This window comes from Chaetodon trifascialis, chromosome 24, assembly GCF_039877785.1.
Source record: "Chaetodon trifascialis isolate fChaTrf1 chromosome 24, fChaTrf1.hap1, whole genome shotgun sequence".
Classification (NCBI taxonomy): Eukaryota; Metazoa; Chordata; class Actinopteri; order Chaetodontiformes; family Chaetodontidae; genus Chaetodon; species Chaetodon trifascialis.
Window position 1 is genome coordinate 12,665,638 of NC_092079.1, and position 17,527 is coordinate 12,683,164.

At 49.4% G+C, this 17,527-nt stretch overlaps 2 protein-coding genes across 6 annotated transcripts in view; one reads left to right on the forward strand and one right to left on the reverse strand.

The window, feature by feature from the left end:
- Positions 1-17,527, forward strand: part of LOC139352059 (grancalcin-like) — a 142,265-nt gene that overhangs the window by 21,472 nt on the left and 103,266 nt on the right. The window lies entirely within an intron of this gene.
- Positions 1-17,527, reverse strand: part of kcnh7 (potassium channel, voltage gated eag related subfamily H, member 7) — a 52,723-nt gene that overhangs the window by 14,508 nt on the left and 20,688 nt on the right. For 2 of the 5 annotated variants that reach the window (XM_070994091.1, XM_070994090.1), the window contains exons 3-8: positions 15,901-16,056; positions 10,773-11,252; positions 9,959-9,979; positions 9,219-9,242; positions 8,308-8,522; positions 3,145-3,570 (exon numbers count right to left, since the gene is read on the reverse strand). In XM_070994091.1, coding sequence (XP_070850192.1) covers positions 3,145-3,570; positions 8,308-8,522; positions 9,219-9,242; positions 9,959-9,979; positions 10,773-11,252; positions 15,901-16,056 — 1,322 coding nt within the window. The remainder of the gene's footprint in view (positions 1-3,144; positions 3,571-8,307; positions 8,523-9,218; positions 9,243-9,958; positions 9,980-10,772; positions 11,253-15,900; positions 16,057-17,527) is intronic. The other 3 variants (XM_070994093.1, XM_070994092.1, XM_070994094.1) reach the window with 2 other exon arrangements.

A 17,527-nucleotide genomic window follows, 5' to 3' on the forward strand; every position in this document is an offset into this window, starting at 1 on the left:
AATTCAAAGCGCTTTAATCCCCCCCGTCTCATTTTTCTAGCCAGACTCAATTAAGGCTACTGGAGGAAGAGTTGGGGAGAACGTGCAGCCATGACAGGTTGTGATCTATTAGTATGGCGTAATCTGTAAACACAGTAAGTGAGACCCAGAGAACGCTAACAGGTCCAACCACTCCCCTTCATCCTGCCTCCTGCAGTAACTGTGCTTCTTGGCGTCTACACTTGCTTATTTGGGCCTCTTGTTCAGTTGTGGGTAAATATGATTATTCAAAGTGCTGGAAGCAGGGAGGAAGATGATTCATGAGGGAGAGCTCGTCTCCGTCACGGTGAGGAAGGGCGCTGTAGCTGCTTCTGATGGGTCCATTAAAGAGCCTCCATCCTCCCAATCTCACCTCGAAATCACCGCCATCATTCACTGCTGTGCATCCGGCCAGCACGCCCTTTCACTGACAACTGAGCGAGCAGTGAATGAATCATATCTAGAGACAGATGAACGTCGCCGGTGAGCACGCGCCGCCTCAGGTGTGGCGCCACCGAGTGACCCACACAGCTGACGCGGCGCTCGCCGTATGATGTGTCCCACACAGTGTAATGTTGATTAAAATCTGGGCTTACAGTAAGTCGGAGGCGTTTGGGGCTGAGAGGCGAAGCTAAAGCTCCCATTAGCAAGCAGCTGTATAAAACATATCTGCTGAATATCCCTCTGGCCATCTGCCGCGGTGGCTTTCCAGGCTCGCCCGGCCACTTTCAAGCACCAAGAGTCAACCAAGGCTGTGATGTAACCTTTCGACTCTGTGTCCATGGACACAAGGTGATGACCATCATGGCGGGAACTCTTCCTGCCTGCGTCTGACTCATGGGAACACTGAACTTCTTAAGATGTGAGCAAACAGCTGTTTACTCACACATCCCGCAGTTACATTAGCATTCATTTGCAGTCGTGCTTGTGTCCACCAGTCCAATATTTACCCTCCTTTCAGCTCCATAATCTCCTCGGGGGAAATATCTGGCTCTTTAGCTGCTAAACGCTTCACCGTTTTTCCACCAGCTCGTCTCTGACTGTCAGCTGCTGATTCTTTCACTGAAAAACGCTGCAGCAGAAAACAAGCTGGCAGAGCAGCGAGCAGGAGGCGAAGTTGCGTCCCAGAAAAACAAAACATTGAGCTGAAAGCTGCAGGATTGGCGATTCGCTCAGTGGGTTCATCCCTGTACACCAGAGCTGCAGAGGTCACACAGCAGGTCAACCATACTGTTTTGCTTATTCATCTGATCTAAAGAGAAAACATACGGCGCACAGCTGCGTTAATGTCTGAGCAGATATAATAAAAATCCTCTGTGGCTCCTGTGTGTGCACAGGTTAGACTGTGGGGGCTGCTCGTTACCTCCCTCGGCTTTGTTTAGCACAGACGACGCTGCAGGTTTTTGCAGAATAACGGAGCTGGAGTGCATTTCTGTGCAGTCTGCTCCAACCAAAGCCGAAGCCCAGTTTATAATCTGACTAAACAAACTCAGGGTTTGGAAATAAATCAGGGAAATCTGCCATGAAAGAGTTTTTGTGCACGTGGGATGCTTTAAAACATCTCGACTTCGTTTTTTTAGTGCACAAATCTTCTTTACCTGCTCAGGATTCAAGGAAAACTGCATTTGAATTCTGGCTCAGAGACAATTTTCACAAGCAGCCTCCGTCATTTGCACTTACCTCAAATTTGAACACTATGTGCATGTGAATATGGACAAACCAGGCAAACAATGGCATGTTATCACAACAGGACGTTGATATGAAAATGACAGAGGGGCTCAAATGGCTCCTGTAGGTAAATTCAGCACCGCGCCGCTTCTCATTTGCCAGCCCGCACAGCTGACATCCCACACGCATGGAGAAGCTCTCACGGGAGATTTCAAACTGCCATGTTTCTAATCAAATCAGCAAAAAAGAGAAATAAAACTCAACATATTGTCAGAGACGGTTTCCAGGCAACAAAGGTGCAAGAGATTATGTCTAAAAATAGTCCTCGTCTCTGCACAAGAAACACGCCTTAAAGACCAGAGCTAAAACTGTTCATGGATGTTATTTTGGGCGTGTGCTGGAGCTAAAAATATATTTTGTCGTTCTCATCCCGTCGCTGTGTGATTTGGACACATCCTGTCACCGCGCCGCCCGTCCGGCTGCATGACGAGGACATGCATCGTGCAGAAGTACCGTGCCGCTGTCTGCTCATTTTTCTCCACCTGCCACTCACTGCCAGCCTCCGGCCACGGACTCCCTCGCAGGAACGCACGCCGACTGGTAAATAATGACTCTGCAAACCGGTGGACCAACATCTGGGGGCCTCGCCCTCGACACACACGTCAATCTGGGGTGTTTTGGGTGGTCTAACATCACACATCCTGGCATTTTAAGCCAGAGAGCCTAGGTGTCATACGCAGCCTCACGGTGAGGAAGGCGGGGACCTTTCTGAGCCACTGGTCTGGCTTTGACGTGACAGCCGAGCGTCAGATCAGAGCGTCAAAAAGCTGCTCGGACACATCACTGCTGGAGCTGTGGCCTCGCGTCCTGACACAGGGGTGACCGAGGACGGACGCGGCTTGGGGAAGTTGGACTAGTAATCATCATTAATGCCAGACAGGTAGAGTAAAGATTACTGCTACGAGCTCTTTACAGCAGGTATCTGCTCCACCTGTAGTCTCTAGCCACTTACTAAACTGTGAGCAACAAGCCCCAAACCAACCACAGAGTCCTCTGCGCTTATGGACACATGAGACACGTCGTTTGATTCGTTATTTCTCCTGCTGATCAACAGGCGCGTTGGCTCCTGACACACTGAAAACAGTTCACACGGCTCAGTGAAATCGCAGATCAATTAAAACTTCTCTCGCTGCTAAAAGCTCCCGCAGGACCGTCTCATCCCGCCAGTCGTCCCCCCGTGTCCCCGTCCAAAACACAACCCAGTTTGCTTGGCTCATGTGCAGGATCACTTCCAGGGATGTGAAGATTACGCTGGCAGCCATTCAGTCAAGTTACACTTTAGAAATAACTCTTGAATCAAATCTTAAATTATGCGTTCAGTATCTACCTACAGAGGTCGATTAAAGTCTTCTACATTGAGGAGGACAAAGGTCACATCACCTCCCAATCCCCTCTCACCTCGTCCGATCCCGAGCCAAAGATGAGCAGGTCAAACGGGATGGCGGCCACCATGTCGATGAGGAACCAGCCTTTAAAGTAGTGGATGGCGATCTTGGCCGGGTGGCTGACCACCTCCTCGTTGATGTTGACGTACGTGGTCCTGAAGTTTATGAGGATGTCAACAATGAACATAATGTCCACGATCAGGTCCACCACGTTGAGCGGTGAGCAGGAGTAGCCGCACTCGCGCCTCCTCTGCTCCTCGATGTCGTTGAGGAGGAAAGCGGCGGAGTAGGGCGTGAAGATGGCCGTGTAGATGACCAGCAGCAGGATGAGCCAGTCCCACACCGCTTTGAAGGGACTGTAGTGAAGGATGGTCCACTTGTCGATGCCTGGCGTTTGGAGCTTGTACTCCGGCAGCACGTCTGCACCCAGAGAGAGAACCTGAGGAGGAAGACGGAGAAATGATCAACCTCCTCCAGCGTCCATCTCATCGTTCGTTCTGCGCCCCGTGAGCGGTTACAAGGCTATGCATTGTGGGAACTGTAGGAACATGTGTTTTTAGAAGTCAAACTCATAATATCTCAGACTCTGCTACTTCAATTTTGAAGATTTTTTCCACAAAATCTGTCAAAATGCACCACAAATATCCAAGTTCCTCATGCAAACGAACCAAACTGTTGTCTAACTCTCGGCTGTGCAGCATTCCTGCATGAAATCTTCCGCTGACATGAACAGAGGAAGAATCTTAAACATGCTTGTGGTTCAAGAAAATAGGTTAAATTCAGTAATATGTAAACACAGCTCAGCACAGCACAGCACGAGCTGCGCCCTCTCGTATGTGGAACTGCATTATGACAAACGAGTGAAGATCGGGTCACGTAAAGGTCATGTTTGTTGACATGGGAGTAATCTGGCTGTAGGAGCTGCAGGAGCTTCAGCATTAAGACCAACACGCTGCACGTAGCGTCCAATCCAGGCCTAACGAACAGAAAGCCTTGCATGAGCAGATGACTTCAGGCATGAACCCCCCCCCCCCCAAAATAAATCATTCATGTGTTAAGTGAAGGATGAAAAAAGACGGCTTCTATTTGAAATTTTAACTATGCATTAAAAAATTATTTCACATAATCCGAGCGGAGCAGCCGCGGCTTCGTAACCTTGAGGAAATCCGCAGAGCGCAGCTGCTGCTGTGGGAGTAAAACTCTTATCGTGATCTGGGGGAAAATACAAACAACAAATGTGCATGAAAACTCCAAAAACCAACAGCGTGCATAAAATCTTGGGTGTTTTGCATCGAGGGCGGAAGTATAATCCATTCCAGCCAGCCTGGATGTCACTATCATTATCTGTGTTATTGCAGTTAGCATATACAGCCCAATAGCCTTTAACAGCGATATTACAGCGGCGTCACGGACCATTTCGGATAAGAGTCGCAATGACTTGCAGGTAATTATGGGTGCGGGCTGAGGATACATCTATTCATCCAAGTGTCACTTCAATAGCCGGGAACTTTGAGGCCGTGGCTTTCCCTGCTGGTGACTGCAGCTCTGAGGAGGAACGCAGAGAGAGAGGGATGAACAGGAAAGCAGAAACTAAAACGACTGTTCTGGCAGCCATCACTTACTGTGTGCAGCCTTATCTCTGCCCTGATCACCTTCATCACCCCTGTGATTGAGAGGGGAGGACTGGGGGCAGGAGGATGATGTATAGCACCAGGAAAGGCTCAAGTGTTAATAATTGAAATGGTTATTAGAAACTCCTGCCCTCTGAGTGATGGGGAGGGTCAAACGCTTTTATCCCCCGATACGGGATAACCTCTGAAATCGATCAAGAACCCAACGGGCAGACAAAGGGAATGTGTTCTATTATTCATCGGGCTGCCACTTCATTAAAAGCTGTTTCATTACACTCACAACACAACGTGTAATCGCTGCTGACGTTCAGACAAGCGCGCTTCGATTCCCGCGTCCTTCAGCCGGTTTCTGCTGGAAAGGAAGCGGGAAGGCTGCTGCACGCTGAGGATCGCCTTCGCCGACGTGTCTGAATTTGTGCACGGACACGAACGCCGTTCTGCCATCACGCAGTTTATGATACAAACAAGATGGTAACTCTGCACTGCACCAGCAGCGCTCTGCGTGCATGGATCCATTACCGCTCAGCCCGCGAGGAAGCCATCCGTTGGCAGGATGACAGCTCTGGATTAACGTGCTGCAGCCAATCTGTTCCTAAATAAAAGATCCCATCTTAATTATTTAACCTACCTACTGTAGTATGTGCACTTGGCACAAATGAACCCTCTCTTGTGGGATGATAGGAGGCGCGTTCTGCGTTTGGCTTGGCCTCAAACGATATGCAAATGAGCATCAGCTCTCCCCCCTTCTCCGGGTCTTTTCGGTGTGCCCTATCAGGGCTCGGCTATTATTCATAAGGGTGGAGTGTTGTTTCATGTTCCTGTGGATGATCATGTGGCTCCATCATTAAAAACGATGCACGTGCTGTCGGTTTGATTCACATTCAGAAAACCCCAAGCAGCGTAAAATGAGATAATGGAAAGTTGTGGACATCTAAGACTCGAGCTGCAAGCGCCGAGACGTACAAAGCGCGAGAAACAGCACGAGAGCTGCTTTCTTTCTTCGCTGACCAGCTTCCTGGGTGAAGCCTCCATCTGCCTGTGGCGTGAAGGCAGCCAAGGCCAGATGAGAGCGTGTCTGCTCAGACGCCTTGATCGCGGCTTCACAGGAGTCTGGAGTCGGTTTCAGGACATCTGCTGGTCTGTGTTTCTCACAGTCAGGTGTCTGGAGACTGTTTACACACCTAAACTGAGGAAGACGGAGATGCGCAATCCCCCCACGACTTATTATCTGCTTCTTACTGTGGTCGATTCAGCAGTAAACAAACACAGACATGACAGTCTGTGTTGAACACCACATGCTCAGTCACAGAAGGAGCATATAGCTGCCACTGTATGCATACAAACTGGTATTTGAAAGCCAATTTCCAGCCAGAGCAGTAATTGTAAACACAGGGAAGCAGGAGATTACAGAGGAATCAATGGCGGGATGTTAGATTGTCACGACTGCACAGCGGTGGCAGCACTAATTTTTATGTGCACACACCTGCCTCCGACGAAGCAGAACAACCGCTTTCCAGGTCCTCTCGCCCACCACGTTACAAAAGGCCATTAAAATCACATTAGCCGGCCTGCCCTCTCTGCTGCGTAATAACTTTGACTTTAATGCTGGATGGAGAGGTCAGCGTGGTGCGCCGTGCCGCGCTCCACCCCGGCTCCGCCTCTGGCTCCGGTCGAAGGCCCGCAGCTGAAGTTGGCTTTGAGCGTGAGCAGGGGTCAATTTCCGTGCCCTCTGTCCGTTACGCCGTTAATGGGCAAAATGCAAAACCGAGACCTAATCAGCGGCCTGGGGCAGCTACCTCCCCCCCTGGGAACACCATTAGCTCACAGTCCCTGTCCACTCCGCGCTGCCTCTCCGCCGCAGCAGGGAAGGTGAGAATAACCTCTAACCCTGTCCGTAACTTTAGAAATATATCCTGAGCTCTGGACGCCGTCTGCTGCCGGTAAGAGTATCCCTGATTATCCGCTGCAAGTGATAGACACCGCTGATGTTTTAGGTATCGGGCCCGTTGAGTTTCAATTAATCATGGCGGGGGCAGGTGGAGGGGGGACGGGCGGGAGGATGTGGATGCTGTGATTTGCGACGATGCTAAATGATATGATGAACGTTACAATCCCAAAGTCTCTCCTCTGCAGTGTGCACAGCCTCTGAGAGTCAACACATAATCTGTGGTATGAATTATTAATGAATGCAAACTGCATGTGCCCACTAATTGTTTTTTATTTTTAGTCTGAGCAAACGAACCCATAACAATCGTGACTAAGAGCTTCCCAACAGATGGATTTCATACTATAACCTCTGAGTCGTGCGTAACTTTGCTCTTTAGAGTTTGTAACATCAAATTTAAACAGAGGGGGAACAAATGTGTTGTGTCTTATGGGAATTTTAACCTGGATGAACACGATTTGATCAATCCTAGCTGGACTTTTAAAAGGGAAAAAATCAGAAAGAGCACCAGAGGACGGACATGCAATCCATGTTTGTGCATGCAGACTAACGTGCAGGTGCTGAAATAACAATAGAAAAAATCTGGATGACTGAGCTGAACTCCAGTCCTGAAAGAGATCAGACCCGAGAGCGAGCAGCAGCAGCATGACGGCTTCACAAACAGCTGTGGTCAAAAACAGCAGCAATGTAATAATAATTGTGAGGGAATTTTCTATCACAGGCCCTCTGTGGTAAGGCGCCCAAAAGTCTCAGGGTTGGACAACACAGAGGCCTCAGACAGAGACACATCAACATAATATTTGGAGGCCATTCTAGCAGACAGTAGATAGGAAGTCTCTCCTCGTGAGGTAGCCAAGGTCTTGCAGATAAACTGTATAGACTGATATCGGACCAATTCAAGGAGGAATGTGAGGAGACATTTTAAGAGAATTAGGTCAAAAGTGTCCTCAGTTAGAGGGATGGATGTCAGGGCATACGTAAGTATGGCATGAGCTATTGTTTGGGCTTTGACTATCCAATAGAGTACCAGAAATGTAGAAGGAGGGTACAGAATATACATAATAGGGAAATAGTTCAAGGAATAGAAGGGAAAACATGTGACATTGGGGGCATTAATACACCCCATTAGATCGGACATCTTGAGAATTGGTGTGGCACTACCTTGGTTCACTTGTGGACATTGTGTTGCTCGTCAACTTCTCCTTGATGCATCAAGCCTGCAATAAATACCTCTGCATAACACATCTGAAGTCTCCTGGTGAACTCCCTCCTTCAGCTCACAAGAATTTCCACCACAATAATAATAATAATGTCCTTGGAACGATTGTAAAGTCATAGAAGCTAATTCCAGTGCTAATTTATTGATGTGCCTCACGGGCTCATTTAGAGAAGTAACTGAAAGTCTTATTTCCACTTCATGCACCAACAGTAAATCATTCTGTGTCCCACTGACGGAGGATGATCATTTCCCAGCCAAATTCTAAAAAATAACTGTCATTTAATAGCATCATTTTTAACCCGGGATACAGATCTCTGCAGCGGTGATGTCGGACCGTCAGGGCGGACGGCGTTGAGGAGCTTTCCCCGGTTAGCGTCTCACCTGCGTGACCTTGTCGGTGACGTTGTGTGTGCGGTCTTTGACCTTTGGGGCGATGATGGTTTTCTCTGAGGACGGAGGGGAGGGGCACTTCTTCTCATTGTTGGCCTCAGAGAAGTTGAGGGTGATGAGGGGGATCTTGTTGATGGTGCTGTACTTGTTGAGGTTGGAGTCGGAGGTGGAGCCGAGCAGGCTGGATTTGATCTGGCTGAGCGGCCCTGAAAGAGAGGGAGGGTGTCGCCGTTAGAAGCTGCCGCAGCTCGCGCCGTGTTTGGCCTACTGTTGATCTGAATCGTGGACATCAGAGAACGGTCTAGCGTTCATCTGTGACATGAGCAGTGAGCATGGAGCGGCCTCACTTTTGGAGTGAGTTCAACCACAACACAACACTGAGAATACAAGACACTGAAATACAAACTGGACAGCCGCTGATTGACCCGTCTAAGGTGAACAGGCCTTTCAAGGCTTCTCATTAAAAACTAATGGAGAACACTGTCGGTGAAAGAAAAGAATGATTCAATGCACAATCAAAGAATGCAACCTCACACGGTCAGTCAAACCATCTATCAGTGCGGTGAGCTCACGAAACGTCCCTGCCACGCGATGTCCTCCACAACTCCCCGCCTTGTTGTGAGAGCATTCGACAACATGTGACACGCTGACATGTGGCCAGATGAGTGAGAAAAAGTGAAAAACAGGATTGCTGATTCAGCCATTTGAGCCAGCAGAGGGAGGGTTGCACTGTTTTTTATTTTCTCCCCCTTTTCACCAAGTGCAGTGCGGTGATTGAGAGTCAAGGACACAGAAACAGACAGCTGAGGATGAGAGACTGCATGCACAGCTTCCATACATGCCACAGTGAGGAGAAATCATAAAAAAAAAAAGAACTGAAAAAGGAAAAGCTGAAGCCATACCCCCAGCCATCCAGGAGCGAGACACTGGCAAACCAGGAGAGAGAGAAACAGGAGGTAAAAGGGGAAAGAGGGATGTGGAAGGGTGGTTGGGTTGTAGGGTCAGTAGTCACGGCACAGACATCACTTCAAATATCACATTATGGCATTTATCAGCAGCTCTGTGTGTGCACCTTTAAAAACACTTATAATTTTGGGAACTCCTCATTTGATCCTAAGCAAAATGAATGCATCAAGTCATAATCTGTGAGTAACATAATGTTGCATGCAGCACACGCTTCCACTGCACTTCATACCGCCACGGGAAAAGGGCAAGGGCGAGCACGCAGAGTTCAAACGGAAACAGCAGTCAGGTTTCTATTCATTCACTGAGACACGGCAGCGGGGAGCCAGAGGTTGCAGACAGTGGGAGGTATCGCCTCGTAAAGCTTCATTGATTTTCTTCAATGAGCAAAAAGCAGGGAAAGAGATGCAATACGTTGCTTCATGCAAGCGCGTGCAGAGGTCAGAGTTTTGTTTTGTTTCCTCAGCCGTCCCCTGGGTGCCCAGCCGGGGGTTCAGCAGGTCGCGTGCACAGACACTGAGTCATTCGGTGGCAGCGTTTGGAGGCTCCGTCAGTCACCCGCCGAGGCATTTGCATTCAACATGGACCTCAGTCTGGTGGAACACGCATGCAACAAGCAGCAGAATACACGTAGCATCCGTGCTAACAGCTTAAAAAGCGGCAGCCTGCCGTTTGTTACCTTTAATGTTGCGACCATTGTCTGATGGCGGCAACACAGCGTCGGAGAGGGGAGAGAAAAACGTGGAGAGCGGAGGTGAGAGAAGGTTTTCTGCCTTTCTATGATGACAAATGACGGCTGGCGTTAAATCCCCGCTAGTGCACCCATGAACAATTCATTACCGTGAAGGAGACATATTACCGTGTCAGCCACTGGGAGCTATTTGAATGAGGACTGCAGATAAGGGGATGGGGGTAGACTGATTGGCCTGGAAGAAACGGGGCCAGTCTGGGGTGCTTCTACCCTCGTCCAAATGAGGGCCAAAAGGCTAATGAGTGACTTTGACTTAAGGGAGGATCAATAACACGCAGCAGAGAGGGTGACAGCCTATAATGCTGATGAAGAGACTCGCAGGCCAAATCTCACATCTCCTATTTTGGGTCTGCGGGGAGCTCGGTAATTAATACAGCCAAATTATAGAGCCGTGTTTGTCATGAGTAATAAATTCCTTCACGGGTCCCTTAATGTAAAACACAACATTGGGGAATCGAGCACATCTGACTGTTATTACTGGCATCGCTTGGCAAACTGCGCACTGTAAAAGGCCAAAATTGGACTGTTAAAATTTAACATAATCATAATTTAACATAATCAATTTAACAATAATCAGATTTAAATAACGTGTGTCTGAGACGCCATCCACACCCTTAATCTTAAGAATACATCAGCTTCTTCTCCATCAATCTACAAATATTTACTTAAAAACAGTTTGATATTCAAAAAAGCTGCTTCCCAGCACACGCTGAGGGCTGAGGGGAGCAGGGGGGGTTCCTACCTTCGCTGGCGTGTCTGTCCCTGAACGGCATCTTGGAGTTGGACCCGAAGCCCTCCATGTCGTGGACGGAGGAGGCTCTGCGAATGCTGCACACGCTCTCTCTGGAGGCGGTTGGAGTGAGGCCCGGGATGGACGGAGCTGCGTTGAGCGTGTCCTCCTGGCTCTGGTGTTGGGTCTGGGCGACGGCCTGGTCCGGGTACGTCCGGTCCCAGGGGCCCTTGGGCGACGAGTGGTCCAAAGGGCCGGACACGGGGGTGGAGCAATGGCTGGGGCCGATGAGCGCGCGGGTGTCGTTGGCATAGGAGGGACTGCAGCTCTCGCGGGTGGCGGGAATTTGGTAGTCGCGCGTCGCCACCGAGCCGTCGCTGTGGCGAGGGGAGTCCACCATGACGGCGTCGGGGTCTTCCTGGGGCAGGGACTGCTTGCTGATGCCGAGGAGAGGCAAGGCTGGGAAACGGAAGCGGAAGAATCGCCCTTTCCCTGAGAGAGAAGAAGAGAAAGACGTCCATCACTGTCACATCACTCCACACTAATCCCAGTTTATGGTGACCAGTGAAGTATGGAGTGCAACTGGTATCACACATGAATCAAAGGCAGCGCCGACAGCAGCTCAGGTCACTCAATTATCATGGAGAGTCCACAGTAAGTTGTGTGCCTGCTTTGAGACCAAAAACAGCACAAACAGAATGCACGGTGGGTTTTAATGAGCCACTGGGATGCACGTGACCCCCCCGACCTTGTGCTGTGTTTTCACGGCGTGTTGCAGCAGAACTCGCTCGCAGTCTTCAACATCCCCGCTGATATCTCGCACTTGTTTGCCAATAGCGCTGAAAAGCCTGCCAGTGCAGCTATCTTAAAAAGAGCCCGGCAGATCAAAACAAATGCCGCTCCGCCTCGGGCACTAGTTCAATCTTCAGCTTCTTTCAATTATTCATGGAGGAGGACATTTGTGGAAATATTATAATGGCAGTAGTGCGTTGGGGAGTCAGTCCTATTAAGGATAATGTGCAGGATTTTAATGAGTGATTGAGAGCTCCTGGGGAGATGAAGGAGCAACATTTGGGATGCTGCTGTACTATAATAGTAGGGAGCGCTGTGCAGGAAGAAGGTGAAGAAACAGGACCACAGCTTGGCGTGCGTGAAGACTGTTCAAATGCACACCACCCACAAACAGGCATGTCTAACAATATGAAAACATGTCATGAGAGCGACAGAGACTTCACATATGGAGCGCAAACTGTGGCCTGCATGTTGTGAATCATTTAGTCGCCTGAACATATGTCACACATATAAGAACGCCGCCTCTGAAACTTAGAGAAAGCCCCCTCATGAGCGCATTCAGGAAAAGGATAAGCGAAGCTGGACGGACGAAAAGCCTCATCGCTCCGGCAAACTACAGCAGATTGTATTTGACATGCAGCTACGGACGCATTCAGAGACACAATAGGTGGTGAAACAGGAAACAGAATCAGTGCTTGAGGCTCAGCGGGGAGCAGCGTGCAGCTTTATCCTCCTCCTATTGGGGTGAGACTGAGAGAAGAAACTAATTTTAGACACAGTGCCCGACGTCTGCTCGGGGTCAGCGCGGTGCGTTCAAATTAAGTCTCGAGCCAGATGCTGATGACGCTGGAAATGATCATTTGCATTTAATTGGTGAGTCAGAGCTGGATCTGAGGCCGGCGCTTAGACCTACGGCGCAGTGTGACGAGGCAGGTCATTCATCTGACTGACCAGCAAAGTTTGGCTTCATCTGGACTCAGCGCGACCAGCGCCAGTCTGCAGCTGATCCCAAACCAGCACCAGAGCACAGCGCAGCAGAGCCCTGCTTACTGGGGCTTTTCCCCGACAAATCAAACGTTTCCCTTTTGCGATATTACAACATTGTTCAGTCGTGCGTCTCTCATTTCCGAGTTTGATATAAGCGCTCGCTGAGTGACGCCTTAACAAAATAATGAATGGTAGCTCATGAGCATTCACACGCTCAGAGCTCTGATTCTAATTACTGCGCCTGCAGGATAAACATATACACCACAAGTCTTTTAATTAGCTCATAATTCAGTCACGCATCCGCGGCGTGCGCTGGAAACGCTGCATGCAGCTATATTTAACGGTGATACTGAAAGGGCTGATCCTTGCAGGAATATGCTGCTTTTTGAGTGCTATTACTGGGCTGTGTGTGTGCGCTGTACACGTGTGTGTGTGTGTGTGTGTGTGTGTGTGTGTGTGTGTGTGTTGGCTCTCCAACCCTCTCGTTCTTCGCCTGCAAAAACTCACCAGCTTTACACAACCAATGGACGCACAGTGGCCCTAGTTGCTACGATACCAGATAGCAATATTTGCATTGAATATTAATTGGGCCCTCAGATCCCCATGTTGGAAAGTGGAATGTCTTTCTGTGATGTGAGCATGACTCAGATGCCAGAGGAGGAAGAGGACAGTGGACCTTCATCCTCCGGTAAAAGCGGGACAAAAGCGGCTTCGTGTCCTTTTGTCTCGCTCTTTTTTTGCTGACCGGAAATGAATAAAAAAAAACGATTTGCATGCAGAGGTAACCCGGGCTCCCAGTACAGGACAACAAGGACAACTATGCTGTGTCCCCACTTTGTCCCACACTGTTGAGTTTATGAGTTAAGAGTAATTTTTATTTTACCCAGGAAACATCTTACACTGCAGGTGGCTGTCAGTCATGCAGACATTTGCATTAAGCCAACAATTCATGGATGTGTGTCTCCTCTTGGAGCCCGTTAGCGCTCCTCCTGACTTAGTATAAACAGACTTTTATAACTGGTTTTATGGGGCTATCACCGGACAGCGGCATCATCGCTGCAGGGGAAAATTAAAGCTTTTTATCCTCCCAAACGCACTTGATTTTTCCTTCATTTTTCTCCTCTGTTGGTCACAAATAGGCCTTTTTTCTCGACAGGAAATTGCTAACCAGTAATCTTAGGTGTAGCCTGCTGGTTTCAGGTTAGGGAGAGGAGGTACCAGAGGTCAGGAAGCAGATGGGAGAGTGTAAAGCTTTCAGATTTCCATTAAAGTTGCATGCCACAAACTTAATTCTGCTCCTTATCCTCCCACTGATACCCTGTTTACTGTTGGATGCCTGCAAACAGTATGAACATACATGAATCACAAAGCACAGTGCGCCTGTGAAGCCACTCGAGCGGAGCTGCAGCCGATGCATTAAAAGCCACTTGTCTTTTTTTTGTGTGTGTGTGTGTGTGTGTGTGTGTGTGTGTGTGTGTGGAAGCGGTCCTTCTCAGCTCACAACAAACATGGCCGCAGTACGAATGGTGTTGCTGAGCAGCAAAGGCAATCGATAAGAAGCATCTAACGCACGGCTGCTCATTCCCCAGGAGGAGCCTGCATAATGCAACACATGGATCATCACCTCGCACCGTCTGAAGGCAGCGGCTCCTGCACATAACGCAGAGCTGCTGGCAACACGACGGCTAAATCTACATCTGTAGCAGTTTGTTCCTCTGTGATGCGCTCTTGAATTATGCAGACTTATTCGTAATTTGTAACCTCTGTCCATCTGCTAGCAAAAGCGCAACGCTGGGCCTCCAGAGTCAGCCGTGATGAAACGAGGCCGAGGAAGACCAACTCTCTGCGGTGATCCGTGCGAGAGAGACGGCGTCCAGCGCTGAGACTGCACCTTGTAAACAAATCTGGACCTCAGCAGCAGATTTGCCCACTTAGATATTCAGATCGGCCTGACTGGACTTTAATTCATGGAGGCATGCTCCATCAGCACCGCCCTCGTGCTCGGGCTGAGCAATTAGCTCCCGTGGAAAAGTGAAAGAGAAAGACCTTATCAGTGACACCTGCACGCCTGCTCAAACACCGCTCACAAACCAAAAGATTACACGCTCATGCTTGGCGTCGCAAGAGCCGGTACACAAACACACACACACACACACACAGGCAAACCTTGCTTATACACTCAACACACACATCCCCGCTGCTTCCCCACACACCCCATGAGGCACCGCAGCCTGTTAGGGGCCTCATCCAATTACAGTCATCTAGAGGTGACCTCTGGTCTTCCGTGCTGCTGCTTTATATGTCACAGTCAGAAAGTGGAGGAAGAGAGAGACGCCAAAGAGAGAGCAGGCATCAAGAGCATGTTTGAGAGCACCGCAGGGGAATGGCATTATACAGCATTACACCGACAGCTCGGGGAGGCAGAGCGCTCTCCAGCACTGCTCCAGTAGTTCATCAGGCCATCCTGGCAGGCTCTGAGCTATAATTGGGCCAGACCTTTGAGATGATGGCAGGCTAACACATCAGCGTCTGCTAAACGCTGGTGTCAACATGCCAAAGGAGCTGTCTAGCAGGGATTTCCTGCGCTGCACTGCTGCGAGGAGAAGTGAATGCACGCTGCGGGTCGCGTTGAACATGACAAAAGAAAGGCCGAACACACGAGACAAATGTTCTGCATTACAGCACGTTACATCAGTATTTGGGTCGTGTCAAATGCGTAAGACACAGCGGGGATTGGGTAAAGGCACAAATTGATGTGGATGTGGGAAAAGGTTACGAGTAAAAGGTCACGACGGGCTGTTACATTACGATCACTGCTTTCCTTCCTCCTCGCTTCTCTCATCTCACCCTGCAACGGCTTCTTTCGTCCGGACATGCAGCACATGTGAGAACAGAAATGACGGCACCAACGAGGCCAGGATTAGGGATTAAGAGCGTCCACCAAATCCCATATGTCAAATCGAGACCCGGAGTGCTTTACAGTCAGCCTCGACACAGGTTACACGCTTAAAAATGGACAAAGAAGGCTGAGGCTGCTCCAAAGCCGGGGAGCAGCCACAGGAAAAGCTGGGTGACCTTTGGCTTGAAGTAATGAGTGATGAACTGAGGGGAGTCGCTGTGAGGATGCACCAAGTGACCCCGGGGCAGAGTGTGGGATTAGCAGGTCAGGAACATGTGGAGGAGCTAATCCATTCAAGGCTTTAAAAACAAATATTAAGACTTTAAAATCGATTCTGCATCATAACCGACGCAGATGAGCCTTTCCAGCAGCTGCATTTTGGACCATTTGGAGGAGAAAGGGTGGAGCGGGTCAGCCCACACACAGGAAATCACAGCATGGACATCTCATGTCTTTACTCACATTGGTCAGCTTTGGACGGCGAGGTGTGGTTGAGTCTCTCCAGCGAGTCGCTGCTGCCTTCGTCCAGGATGTAATCGAAGTTGAGGATGAACATCATCACCACGCCCTCCTCGTTCTTCACCGGGATGATGTGGGTGGCACACAGGAAGTCTGAACCTAACCCACAGGAAATTAAATCAAGGTTAGAGGCCTGGAATCATGAGGCGAGCTTGCCTTTAAATCTGAAATTCATCATTATTTTCGGTGTAAAACGAAACAGTGGAGTAGCGCAGCAGCGTTTCAGATACAGCACAGCCTGACCCCGGAGCTTTCCATTAACACTCTTTGACATTCAAACATCTTATTCCAGATAAAGCTGCGTGTGCGGAAACGCCTGGCAGAAAACGAGGGGGAAAAGGTCAAGAGGTCCACTGAGAGGAAAGCCTCCGGAGCTGAATGATTTCATGTATCCAGACGTGCCCCCAGTCCGCCCCGCTACTGGGCACCGCACAGTTAAGTACAGTCAAATACAGTACAAACATCCACTCGCCTCCAGTTAGCATTCGCGCCTTAATCCAATTACTTCCACACTGTGTCACCCTGGATGCCACGACATGCAAAGTCATCACTATGCAGCACAAATAAGAATTCATAAGCACTCGCATTTCTTCAGCAACATACAGCAGCGGCCACAAATGTTTCCGTCTCAGGGGGAAAAATAATTAAACCCCAATTAGGGTTGCCGATGGCTCCACAGTGGGAGGTGAATTTACTGCAACCCTGCTCAGCCGCTAATGCCTCGTCTCTAAATGTTCCTAATTTATCAAACAGCAGACAAGAGGTTAAGAGAGACGGAGACGGTCTTAGCTTCAAATTAGAGATTAGCATTCAGGAAAAAAGGTATGAAGATATTTGAGATTTGTTCGGCTTCATTGATAAGTTCAGGCTTGCGCAGCGGTGTCTCCGGGTGGCTCCATGGGATGCAGAGAAGCTGTGCCCACAATCACTGGTGTAGAAAATGAAATGTATATTAAGCTTTAAATAATGAACGGGGACAGCTCTGGAAGATGCTCTCCCTCACATTAAGTCCTGCTGTCACCAGGAGGCTATTTATAGCGCGCCCAGCAGGCACCCAGCCTACAGCATTTCTTTTCTGGGGGAGCGCAGAGACTCAGACGCACTGCTGCACGAGCAGCTCTGACGACGCACAAACGTGTGTGCGCTCGCAGTGCTACACACAGACCCATGCAAACAAAAAACCCTCTTTTCTGTCAGTTCCTCCCGTCGTACCGTCGGGCTCTGAAACCAGCCATGGTGCAAACCAGCTCCACCACGCTGGGATTTGATTTATGTATTGAGGAGCCCTGATTCCGCTGGGCTAAGCAGTAACCTGCCCCTAATAGTCCATCAGTGTCATCACGAGTGGATGGAGCCATTAATTTTAGTCAGAGGGAGCTGGGGAGGGACGAGGAGCATCACGCCTCCCCTGCCGTCAGTGACAATATGCAAAAGAGGCTCCTACTCCCGAGTGGAGGCGTCTCTGTGCTTGCATGGTTACAAGGAACTACTGTAGCAGCAAAGGCAGGCTTTTTGGGACGGAAGTGCAGATGATGCTCGTTTAATATTGACCAATGGCGTGACTGAATTC